The sequence below is a fragment of the Ctenopharyngodon idella genome, chromosome 20, assembly GCF_019924925.1.
Source record: "Ctenopharyngodon idella isolate HZGC_01 chromosome 20, HZGC01, whole genome shotgun sequence".
Taxonomy (NCBI): Eukaryota; Metazoa; Chordata; class Actinopteri; order Cypriniformes; family Xenocyprididae; genus Ctenopharyngodon; species Ctenopharyngodon idella.
Window position 1 is genome coordinate 22,570,782 of NC_067239.1, and position 12,838 is coordinate 22,583,619.

The 12,838-nt window shown below is 36.7% G+C and overlaps 1 protein-coding gene across 1 annotated transcript in view; it reads right to left on the bottom strand.

The window, feature by feature from the left end:
• hmcn1 (hemicentin 1) overlaps positions 1-8,692 on the bottom strand; it is an 87,671-nt gene extending 78,979 nt beyond the window's left edge. Inside the window, 1 exon segment of the mRNA XM_051876370.1 lies at positions 8,147-8,692. Coding sequence (XP_051732330.1) covers positions 8,147-8,396 — 250 coding nt within the window. The 5' untranslated portion in view covers positions 8,397-8,692.
• Positions 8,693-12,838: the final 4,146 nt, after the last annotated feature.

The window sequence follows — 12,838 nt, forward strand, 5'->3', positions numbered from 1 at the left end:
CAAAAAAATTATTGTTGAACCACTTAATATGATGCAAAGTGCATAAACTCTTTCAATACACAACAAATGTTGCTTTGATGTAGAGTACATTTGTTTCGTTGTGTCAGATATCCTATAGACAAAGACCTGGCACCATTGGCCGAATCATCGACCACACACATGCTCCACTCACTCAAAACCACAAACCCAGAGAGGACTCTGCCTAACCATCCATTTCCTCACACTTCTCTCATACTCACACCACAAAACTTTCAGCGGGTTGGCCTCTAAAGAAAGGCCTAAACTCAAGGTCAGAAAGTCTCCATTGCTTGCTCTGTAAAACCAAAAGTCAGACCAGAGATCATAACACAGACACAGCAGATGCTGACATGCCAGCTGGGAGCTGAGTGCCGTTTTTTCAGCCGCTCAGGAAATGTTTCGGCAGTGAGACGCTGACTCCCCTGAGAGAAAAAAAAGGGAAGACAGAGAGAATGAAGAAAGACAGGAATAGACAGACCCAGAAAGGAATGCAAATCAGGGGTCGGGAGCAGGGGAGAGATGAAAAAAACCATGAAAGCTAATCAAATCCATGAAAAGGAGAGAAAATCATTAAGAAGAAATCTCTTGCTACTCCCAATCTTTCAAAATGTTTTTCTAGGAAAACTATAAATTTTACTGTAAAAACAAATATTTAATTAAAATATTTTAAACATTTTGAAACAATAATGTCTCACTTCTTGACAGCACTTCAGCAGTTGTGTTTTGTAAACTACTCATGTCGTGTCAGATCTGGATCTCATTCAGATGAGACTAGTTTTCCCCTGAAGAGGAGGTCAGGTAAATGAGTGTTTAACGTACATACTTAATTCTGAATTGGAACATGTCAGGTTTTTTCCTCACACAGCCCCCATAAAATTTGCAAAACAAATTACATAGTGATTTTCAGCTAATTTAAAGCTCCTCTGAGAAATCTACCCCCGGTTAGATTTAGGACTGTCTGTGATTATGTGTGTGTATAATTTTTGCACTTCTCATTTATTTTGACCTTTGTCGAAAGCTAAATGTCTTTGGACGTTTTCCCAAATTTCTGGGTAAAAACAGAAATTTGGTGACTCAGGTAGTGCTGGCTTAACATCCAATGAAAACAGACAATTAAATCAATAATCTGATCACAGGCTGCTCAGAATGACCACTGTAGTTGCACCATCAGGTATAATCCTCATCTTAATTAATTCCTCCCTTAATTATATTAATTATTGTATCATATATATATATATATATATATATATATATATATATATATATATATATATATATATATATATAGGACAACTGATACTCCCATATTAGTAATTAGTGGTCAACTGATATAGGTATTTTGATAGCCAACGCTGATGCCGAAATCTTAGAGCAACGTTAATTTTACATACAGTACAGCATATAGCAAAGCAAGAAAAATGTACCGGCGATTTATAGGTCAACCACTATTAGTAATACTGTAATTACAGAGATTCTAATCCCATCCAAATCAGTACATGAAATCACCAACATCCCACAATTTGCTAATAATCATAAATTAAAAGTAATTTAGAAAAATAATCCTATCAGTACAGCACTTAAGAGAGCTGTGATGACAGAAGAGAAGCAAGCCACATGCTTAATTTCAAACAAAAATGTACCCATTTCACAAGCTTGATAGAAAAAAAAATATTTTGAATAGATAAATATGGACTTGCATCATGTAAAATCATGTCACTAAACAGGGTTGGCACAAACAGACTCCATTAATACAGACCAAATGAGTTTCCCTATCAGAGCCAAAAACTGAAAAAAAAAAAAAAAAAAGCTCTGAATGAAAAACATAACTGTGCACAAATAATCAAAATAGCCTGTCCTATCAACATCTAAACAATTATCCCACATAGCAGATTGAAATTTTGATCATAACAAACAGTTGTGAAGTAATCACCTCCTTAGAGCCTATAGCGTGTTTTGAGAAATGCTTTCACATTTGACTACTTCTGAAATGCACTGAGCCTTGCGTATGGAACACTGTTTGCACACAGTTTTTACATATGAGGCCCAAGTCTGTCAGATTGTTGGTGTTCTCTTAAAATTCCCTTAAAGTCACTATGGAAACACAATTGACAATTCTTATTTTTTTAATGGAACATTGCAGTACATATTATAAATGACTTATCCGTGCACATGATTTTTTTTTTTTTAATTCATGTGTCCTCATAATCTTTAATCAAAATTACTTCCCCTTCCTCTTGCAGTGACATCTCTTCTCTTTTCTAATGACGTGTTTACTGACACGAGGGCAGGACAACCTGTCACTCGCATGACATCACAGCAGTAGCCACAACGATCCAATGATCCAATCAATTCCTCATGGACAAAATCAAGTGCCGCCTTACATTTTATCATGTTCGAGAAGCCATTTTATTTTTATACATGTCACAATAGGGAAGAAAAGACTCTCACACAACTTCCATTTCATGCCGACTTAACAAATGTCCTCAACAAAAAACAAAAATGAGCTGGTGGGTCTCAGGTGAATTAAATGGTAGAGATGTTCATGCTAATTTAATGTTAATATTGCTTTGATACTTCTTTCCAGTTCTGTCAGGACCACTATCGTCAAAGATGATTGACAATTAGCGTACAGTTTGGATTGGCAGTATGGTTCCATTCTGGGCAAGAAACTCCCTGTGTATCTATGAAGCCTAGCATGGATAAGAGCAGTGAGAGCAACGATAACCCCCTAGGGTAAACAGTACAGAACCAACAAAAATGTACTAGAGATATCATTAAGGTTCAATAATTTAATGTACAACATAATTCAAGAATTAGTCCGATACGAAGGGGAATCAGAAGACCAAGTCCTGACTGGACGAGAGGAGGAGCTGGGGATGGAGGAGGGTAATTAGCTCCCAAACACACGATAAGCTGCTGATAATACTGATGGACCTTATATATGGATGCTGTGATAGGCCTCGTATTCCTATAGGTAGATATAGATCAGCTGAGAGTCAGCTGAACAAGGCCGCTGGAGCGATTGTTAATGAGAGACGAACATATTTTGTTCACTTATTTGACCACTTTTCTGGTCATAAGTATGAAGTAACGCAGCTTTGTTTTATCATATTAGATACATTTGACTGTGTTGAAAATTATGTTATAACGTTACTCTGTGCGTTCGCTCTGCGGCTGCTGTGAGACATTTGTTGCACACTGCAGTAAGCTAGATCGATTTTAGAATATCATATTAAATGCTGGATGGCTTGTGTTGATAAATGGCATGCAATTAATTTTAAAACGTACTGTATGATGGAGAAAATTCTGTATTACTGTTACTAAAAATAAAGCTGCATCTGATTATGCTATGTTAGCTACTTGACAAAATAGTGTTTTTCTCTGAGGCATGGAAAAACATGGTACTCGCAAAAAAAATCAAGAAAATTAGAACATTAGAAACATTAGAAAATTTAAACAATAAAAATAAACGTGTTGAGCTTGCTATATAACAATGATTCGTTTTCTGTCTATAAATGTATCAAAACAGATGTTCCCTTGTCTAATAAAACATGTAATATATTAAAGCGTCTTTGGTGTTTCCATGGTTTTTACAAAATAAAACTGGAAACCGAGGTTAACGCCGATATGACGCCATTGACAGGCGACTCACTCACACGTCCCGGATCCTTGATGAAAATAGCAATTTCCTCAAGATTTACAAATAGTTGGAAACATTTGGGATATTGTAAGTACTCAACTGAACAAAATATATAACACCGGCCCAGTGGTTTTTGGATGTTTTACTGCAAAAATCTTACATATTGCAGCTTTAAGACAATTTAGGTTGTAGGTCTTGCATTTTGAAACTTTAAAATTGACTAAACAACTTTCAAAGATTTCTCAAACTTTCATATTTACAGTAATGCGACAAACTTAAACATCTAAACTTTCAGTTAAAACACCTGGTAGATTATGATGCCCTAAGATAAAACTCAGCAGCACCACTAACATTAAAACTAAGAAAAACATAATTTTTTGGCATAATTGAGCCAAATATATCTATCAGATCATATTCTAATTGCCCCAATTTCAGCCATAAATCAATTTTGTATCGCGTGTGTATTTTTCCTTCCAAAAAAAAAAAAACATAAGCAACTATTTGGCCTGAAGCAAGTGAAACTTTGCTCAACATCTGAAAAAGCGCCTATAATTTTCCATCGACTTATAGCAGCTTCTAATGCAATTATGCTCTAATGGTATCCATGTTTGTCTTTCAAACATCTGAAAATCATACTCGGGCCAAATGTCGTCTTTTGTCCTTTCATCTTTCATTCCAAACTCATCTCAAGTTCAACTTCCCAGCAGACTTCGACCTTTGCACTTCACCAGTCACAAAAGGTCACAGAATCTCTCCGTGTCCAATCAAAACAATTCCAACAGCTCAGAAAGTGCAATCAACGGCCAAATATATGGTCACAATCTAGCTGGAAGCTCAAGAACTGCAGCAGATTGTTCATGATATTTGTACTTAACTACCGTTCAAAGGTTTGTGGTCAGTAAGATTTTTTAATATTTTTGAAAGAAGTCTCTTCTCACCATGGCTGCATTTATTTGATCATAAATGCAGTAAAACAGTATTATTGTAAAATATAATTACAATTTAAATTAATAATAGTTTTAAGTGGTTTACAGTAACAATTTTAAATGTTTTAGTGTCACCTTTAATCAATTTAATGCATCCTTACAGGATAAAAAAAAAAATTACAATTTTTTTTTTTATGTATATCATGAGCCCCCATAAACATTAGGTTGTTTGAATAGTTTTAAGTGCTTTACAGTAACTACTGGGTACAGTAGAATTTTTTAGAAAAAGGCTCCTTGTGTAACACCTGAGGCACTGGAATCAGAGCACGCACCATCCTCAAATTAGAGAGTGTTATATTATTCTCTCCTCATCATTGAAAAGATGAAACAGAAGAATTACACCATACTTCACTGTACACCAAAACCCTATTTAACCCACCCCACCCACCGTCACAAATTCCTGCCTAATGGCATCATTACGGGCCGTGTTCACGCCAATCCCCTTGTAATCTAGGGATATTCTGAGATGAATGCAGCTCCTGAGGACAAGCAACAAAAGGGTCAAAGAGCCGTTTAGTTGAGGAATGAGCTTTAAAAATTTTAAAAGCATTGCAAGCATCAATGTTCCTCCTATCCTGTTTTGAAAGCGTTGGTAACAGGTCTAACTAAAGGGAGCAGATGCGACCAATCAGAGGGAAGAGAGCTGCAATGCTCCTTAAACATTTTGAGGTGATTTTCAACAAGTTGTAAGCATGTCAGTGTTCATTCACAAAGCAGGTTGTCAAACTATTTAGTTAGTCCAGCTATTTTTAATTGCGATGGGATATAGAAAGAAAGTGAGATAAAGCTCATACCAAAACAGCAGATTTTTTTTCTTTCACTACAGAAAGACAAAGTGAACTATTTGCTTTGGAAGAGAAAGCTGACCGATATTCATATCCACCCAGCTGCCATCATTAGGATCTTCAGGAACCTGGAAAATTCAGCCACTTGCTTGCAGTTATGATCCCATAAGAGTGTCAATTCTACTTATTCTCTGCCTGAAGGTTATATTATTTGTCACGACATTTCCTGACAGTTTTAAGACGACAAGAATGAACTGAATGCATTTTCCTGCTTGTCTCTGATCTGACTCTACAGCTCCCTAAAGCCTGTCCGAAGACTTGGACGGATTCAAAGCAAGAACATAGTAATATGATTTAAATAGTACTAATAAAAATCCAAAAACTTTGAAAAGAGTGGGAAATTGTGTGAGAAATATAGTTTCCTCACTCTGTCTTACAGTGACAGTGACACTGACAGTGTTATCTAGGCCAAGAATCACACACATTTAAACACATGCAAGTTCAGAAACTAGATTACAGTGATATTTACAGGCCTAACTTTGTGTGTGAAGGGGATGTACATCACTGGAAAGCAGTAGCACAGGGAGCCTGTGTCCACACACTGCTCTTTAAAAGATCTATAGACATCTGAAACTCATTGAAGCCTCCACTGACTATTAACCCTTATTCAGTGCCAAAGGGACTTTCTATTTCCTCTTCCATGGTCACAGTCAAAGAGTTACTATGGTAGAGGATTAAGCTGTTTAGTATCTATGCATGAGTTTTATCTACCTATACTTTAGTATGGTCTGAATGAATCAACCAACTCAACCACCAATCGTTTTTATCTGTTTATTTGGGTTGGATGGGTAATCAAACAAGAGAAATGGACCCAAACGTCTGAGCAACAGGTAGGAAACAGGTTCCTTACCATTCTAAACCATAGCAAATAATTGGCGGTTGGTTAGATATTAATTCACTACTGAAATTCCTTGAGCATTGTGGCTAAATATGAAGCCAAATATGCTAAAATGACATAATTAATATTAATTTAAATACATTAAAATCTACAGAACAACAGTTTGAGTTTGAGCCAAACTTTCTTTTCCTGGGAGCAGGGTTGTTTTTTGACTTATGCCATAAAAAACATGAACACTATCCACTGTATCCAGAAAGCCACTCGCAGATTGACAATTTCTTGACAAACAAGCTGCTCATGTTATGTGTTGTCTGAATAATGCATGTTCCACTCTTTTGGCTGCATCACTCATCTGCGAGGCTTCTACAATAATGCAAACAAATAGGCAACAGTCTGATTTCAGTACATGATTGCACACATCTGGAATACTGATTTACTGATTTTGCAAAGGAACAGACAATCATACGCTCCCTCTCCCTCTCTAAGAGTCTTCTTTTGTGTTGCAAATCTTTTGGTTTAGTTACAGTGGACAGCGCATTCTGAAGCAATAACCAGATACAGAGTGCATCTTGAAAGAAATTCCTGAGTGCCCTAAGGAGTGAATGGAAAATGTATTTGGCATGCTGCTTTTGGACACTTTCAGGTCAGATTCAGGTTGGAACGAAGAAGGGGGAGGCTTTACATCTCTTGAGACAATACTTTCTTTTGAGACTCTCTCTCTCACTCTTCGAAGGCGTTTGGAGAGTCTAGATACAACATCCTTGTTGTAGTACCTTATTAACCACAAGACGTTGCAATTTTATCAGTTATATGCCATTTTCTCTTTTAGTCTTTGTTTAGATTAGAGAAGTGAACTTGCCTTTGTACTTGAACTAATTACAAAGCCAAAACACATCCATCTCCTATGTTCATATGACAGAGACCACCACCATGTTCTAGGTTGAATTACACCAAAAAAGCAAAAACAAAATGTGACTCTTTGATCCATTATTATTCAGGGACTCGTTTTAGACATATTAGGTATATTTTAGACAAATCAAATGAGCATACAACATATTGAATCTTAACCCATGTTTCTCTACTCAGAAAATACCTCATTATTACAGCTATTAGAGAATATCTAACTGTCTTTTACAGTCATTAAAGTGTGTTCCTTGGAAAAAGGCTGCACTAGCAGGCATTTAGATGCTTCCAAGGTTGTTCCGCCTGGATAGATGGAATGATAATGACAGTGAATTCAGCACACAGAACATCTGGGTACTACAAACAATGCTTTGATACCTCCTGTAGGTGTGAGATACTCCAGCATGAAGCAACTCTCAGCAAACTAACAGATTTGTCATGTTTCTGGCAACAAGTACCTCTTTTAGATGAGCTGCATATGTAAACATCCTTAAAACAAGATATTTAATTGACGAGCAAAGTTGTGTAACACAATAAGACTTTATTTTCAGACAATATATAGTTTATTTTTATTCTCCATCGTCAAAATGACTGTTTTTCCTCTTTAAAGAATAAACCTAACTAAGCATTAGATCTGTGCTTAAACAAGAAAAAAAAAATTAAACTCTGAAAAAAAGTCTTAATATCTAATGCAAATGAGCTTCTCGAGTAAATTAATCTAGTTTGATGTGAAGATGTTTTACTGGAAAACAAAGTTTTATTTAAAGGTTCTCTAAGGGGAGGTTGTCTTAATCCCAAAAAAATTCTTGTCTGCCATAAGAATACTTAAGTAGGAATGAGAATTTGGTGCAAAAGGGCAAAATTAACGCCACAAATTTGTTAAATATTACGAAAGGTCATTTGCGTTTTGTTATACCTGGATCATGAAAAGGCACCAAGGCGAAGTTGTACAGTGGTCTCTGGGGTCTGCTGAGGGATGTTTCCAAAATCTTCGATGCTCCTTCAATCACTTGAACTAAATCATCGTACATGGAGCCGGTGACATCAAACACAAACGCCAAAGTGGACGCTCCCTCAGGGATTTCTTCATTTGTGTCCTGGGCTGCAGATAAAACGTTAAGAACTAATATCAGACCAAGAAAAAACGGCGAAGGTCTCAAGTCCATCTTGAGATTTCCAACTGCTCCTCGGCAAAAAATAAAATCGACCGAAAAATAAATCAGCAACGAGCTCAAGTTAATTGACAAGACATTGGTTCGAAATGTCAATACGGGCACAAGTGGGAAAAAGTTCAAGTCTTTGAGGAGACAAAAATGTGAGGAAAAGATTCAGAGTCAGATTTCTCCTGACAGTCGCTTGCGCGAGGATGCTTTGAGTTTGTTTTAGTGTATGCGCGTCCTGCTCCTCTGAAGTTTCTCAACAAACTGTTGCCTTTGCAAACGCTGATCCACTATTAACTTCTTTTCACCAGACGCGAGACAACAAGCACCTCAAGGCAAACACAGACTCGCCGTATTACGAAGCTGCGCTCTGATTGGTTCACAGCTCTTTTGGGGTCGCGAGAGGGTCCTGTCTGTATTGACAGACCAAAATCAGCGCTAAAACGAAACAATTAATCACAATAAACACAATAAATATGAATATGAATAATTAAACTGAAATGTACTTTATTGTCCCTCACACATATCATTAAATGAATGCACTAAAATAATATTATGATGTAAAACACCACAGAAAATCGTATTTAACAAAAATAAACACTCAATATAATACATTGTGAAACGTCATAAAACAATAAATACCAGTAAAAATTATATCTCGTTATAAAATTCAGGCTCTCTAGACTCCACACACACACACACACACACACACACACACAAAGAGAGTTCAATGCACAGTTCTGTCCCTGAGTTTTTGTTCCCTTACCACCACCTAATGGCAAGTTACAGATGCTGAGACAACTTGTCTTTTCTACAATATCATTTGCCAGCAAAAATGCAGGCGACCAACGTAAAAGGGCAATGTAATTGTAAAAGGTCACCACTGAAATTTTTGTTGGCAGTATATTTTTATGTAAAATGTCGGAGTCAGTTTGCTTGTAAAGCAAGCAGTTGAAACGTTTGCTTGTAAGAAAAAAAGGATCAGGGTCAGCAGATTTTTGTGAGTAGGCCTAATGGAGTAGTAAAAAAAAAGTTAGACTGTGCAAAAGAGGAGCCAAAGAAACGACCATGCATGGCAGAAGAATTAATGAACATATCCTGGTTCACAGTTTTGAGTTGGAAGCCTGTCAGACCACAACACATAAATACCATTTTGGCTGATGATGAGATGGTAATATTAAGTAATTTGGAAAAAGGTGCAAGGGAATAGTTAATTCACAGTCTTGTGTTGACATAAATGAGTAGTTCTAAGGAAAAATGTTTTACAACACTAGATGTCACCATAGCAATTTTTAGGACATTCAAATTGTGTTTTATCGTAATTATAAAATCCTTACTCTAAAATGGCAATAAGTTCTTACCTCCAAAATCAAAATACTTGGTATAAAAGCCTTCTTTTCCAGTCTTTCTTTCAAAGTATGCATCTTCGTTTGAAGCATTTATCTAATCACAGTATACAAACAAAATGTATAGGCCTAGTATGGCATTCCAAAGCAAGCATGGAAAATAACAACGACAAATGATACTGAACATGCTTCAACCTTTATAAAAACAAACAAACAAATCTCAAATCAAATCAAAGCCAATGCCAGGATATTCACTTAATTCATTCCACGCTCTTCCATGACCCACCTCATACTTTTCAATTGCTAAAAGGAAAGAGAAAAAAGACATTATTTTAAAACCCAATTAGCACCCAATTTCCTTTTGGCCTGCGGTCCATTAGTCCAAGTCAAGACTAATCGAAACCTCAATCTCCATGTAAATGGTAGCTCAAAGCAGGGCTGTAAAGGGCTTGAGTGATTACAAGGGTGACTTAATCTCCCACACTCCCAATCCACAGAATTTCTCACAAAAGAAAAAAAAGTCTTCATTTTGTCCACTAGAGTGCGCCACATCACATGCAAAAGTAGCATCGCATAAAATCCTATGAACCTGTTAAAAATGATGCAATAGCACATATTGTAAAGTGGAGGGGAAAAAAAAAATCACAACTAAGAACAAAGTTTTAAATTATAATAATATTTCCATTATTTAAATGTTTATTATTTGTTTATAAATAAATTGAGCAAGCATTACAAAAGCTAAAAACACACCACCACCACTGAACAATTCATGACACAAAATGAAAAACAGCTCAAGAAAAGCATCAGTTACATTAGATTATAATATTAGTAGACAATTCTAAGTCACACCCTTGGCATCATACCAGATTACCTGGAATTGACCGATAATCAACTGTCAGCTTTTTCCATGTTGACACAGGTGTGTTGATCTCTTCTTTGGCTTGAGCTGATGGTATGGAATGGAGGCAGGATGTTTATGTTGGATATACCCACCGAATCAGGGGCTGGCTTTGAATCAGGGCCCAAAACCAGCAGGCTGCCTGTGTTGGTGGATGCCAAAAGTCAAAGACACACAATGGTAGGAAAAAATGACCAAAACAAAAATACCAGCTACACATTACTACCTAGACATCCAAACATGTACACACACTACTTAGGGGTATTGGGTATTACTACTGCAATCTATCAAAAGGGGTTTTGAGTATAATCAAAAGATGAATGAAAATTCTAAATGATTCTGTTCAGGTACAAAGCAAATACACACATCTGTACATAGATAATGCAGAATGTGTTCACCTAAACTTTACCGACCGTACACCAACTTTACACCAAACTAGTTTCAGCAGGGAATTTCAGCAGGAACCAGGGAAATACAATATTGTGCAAAGCCTAATTGCCATAGGGACTGGATACACAGTCAAGCAAACCAGTTCTCTGCCAATCTCAAGAGAAAGTTGTCTGAGTGTTTGTCTTTGCAATAAACTTTCCTATTTTATGCAACCTACCATAGCAGATTACTACATCTATGGCAAACTGACACAGAACTTCTGTATTTATTGTAATGTGTTGCACCACCCTGTGTATGTACAATGTTGACTTGTTTTGCTGCTATTGCACCATAATTTATCTATTAATTTATGGTGCAATGGATCCATCCATCCATCTATCTATCTATCTATCTATCTATCCATTTGTCCATCCATCCATCCATCCATCCATCCATCCATCCATCCCACAAACCTAGATCTGGGATTTATTTTGGCAGATCTGAAGCTCTGTTATGATTTATGGTGTTTTATGCCCCACTTGTTACACACGTTTGCACTTTAGTATTTACAGTACATTAAAAACTGTTGCCACCCGTGTGACTTTTATCAACAATGGGCATCAAGCTTTTTCAAACATGAGCACGTGCTTTTCGTCCTGAAAACAGGACACGTGACACCTCGTCCCATCTTTCTCCACATCCCAACACAAACTGAACAGTAAAGAAGCCCCCTCAGCTCTGTAATTCAATAGGCCTAATCCCTGGGATTATACTGTACCTAATCTCCACAGAGACCCTCTTTGTGTCCCACTACTACGAATCAATCCAGTCCACTGCACCTGCACACCGATATAAACATGTAAACCGCACCCCAATAAAGACAAAATATTCACCTGTATGCTACATTAAAACTACATTATACACTAGTAAGCACTCACATCTTAATTTTAAAGCAGGTTAATGAGAAAGCTGAAAAGATGAATAGATACTGAGTATCTAGTATTAATTATGAAATGAAGACACTTTAGGGGAACAGTTTAGGGGAAAATACACAACAGATCTACACAAATGAAGAGGAGGCATGGGATACAAGATGGGTACAAGTGGCACCCTAATGAAGCATATAGGAATGTTGTATAGCTGCCATGTGACTGGTCACCAGTGGCGAGATAAAACCTCTCTCTGTTGTTTTTTCTGGGCATGCCATTCTGTGCCGACTGCACATTTTTCAGTCCAGTAATGACGCACCCTACAATGCTTTGTTTGGCACTGAAAGAGGTACGCAGAGCACACAGGCCACTGGATAATAAAGCGAGCAATACTGGCTAGATGTAACAAGCAGCAGGGGGAGCCCTGTGGCATCCACCTAAACCCATACGAGAAGAATCTGTTCCCTTACCAGGGTTCAAGCTTTTGTTTTATAGTTAAAAAAAAAATTATAGACTTTTAATTCAATTAATTTATTTTTTTAATTAACTTATTTTCAAACAGATACCTATAGAAGCCTGTTTCCACCACTAAATAAAAAAATAAAAACAGTAATTGCGACTTTTTATCTCAGAATTCTGACTTTTTTTCTCACTATTGCGAGTTATAAAGTCAGAATTCTGAGATATAAACTCGCAATTGCGTGAAATAAAGTCACAATTCTGACTTTTTTTTCTCCACAATTGTGTGAAACTTTTTTCTCGCAATTCTGACTTTATATTACGCAATTGCGAGTTTATATCTCAGAATTGTAACTTTATATCGCGAAATTGCAAGTTTTTATCTCGCAATTCTGACTTTATATCACAGAATTGCGAGTTTATATCTCACAATTCTGACTTTATATC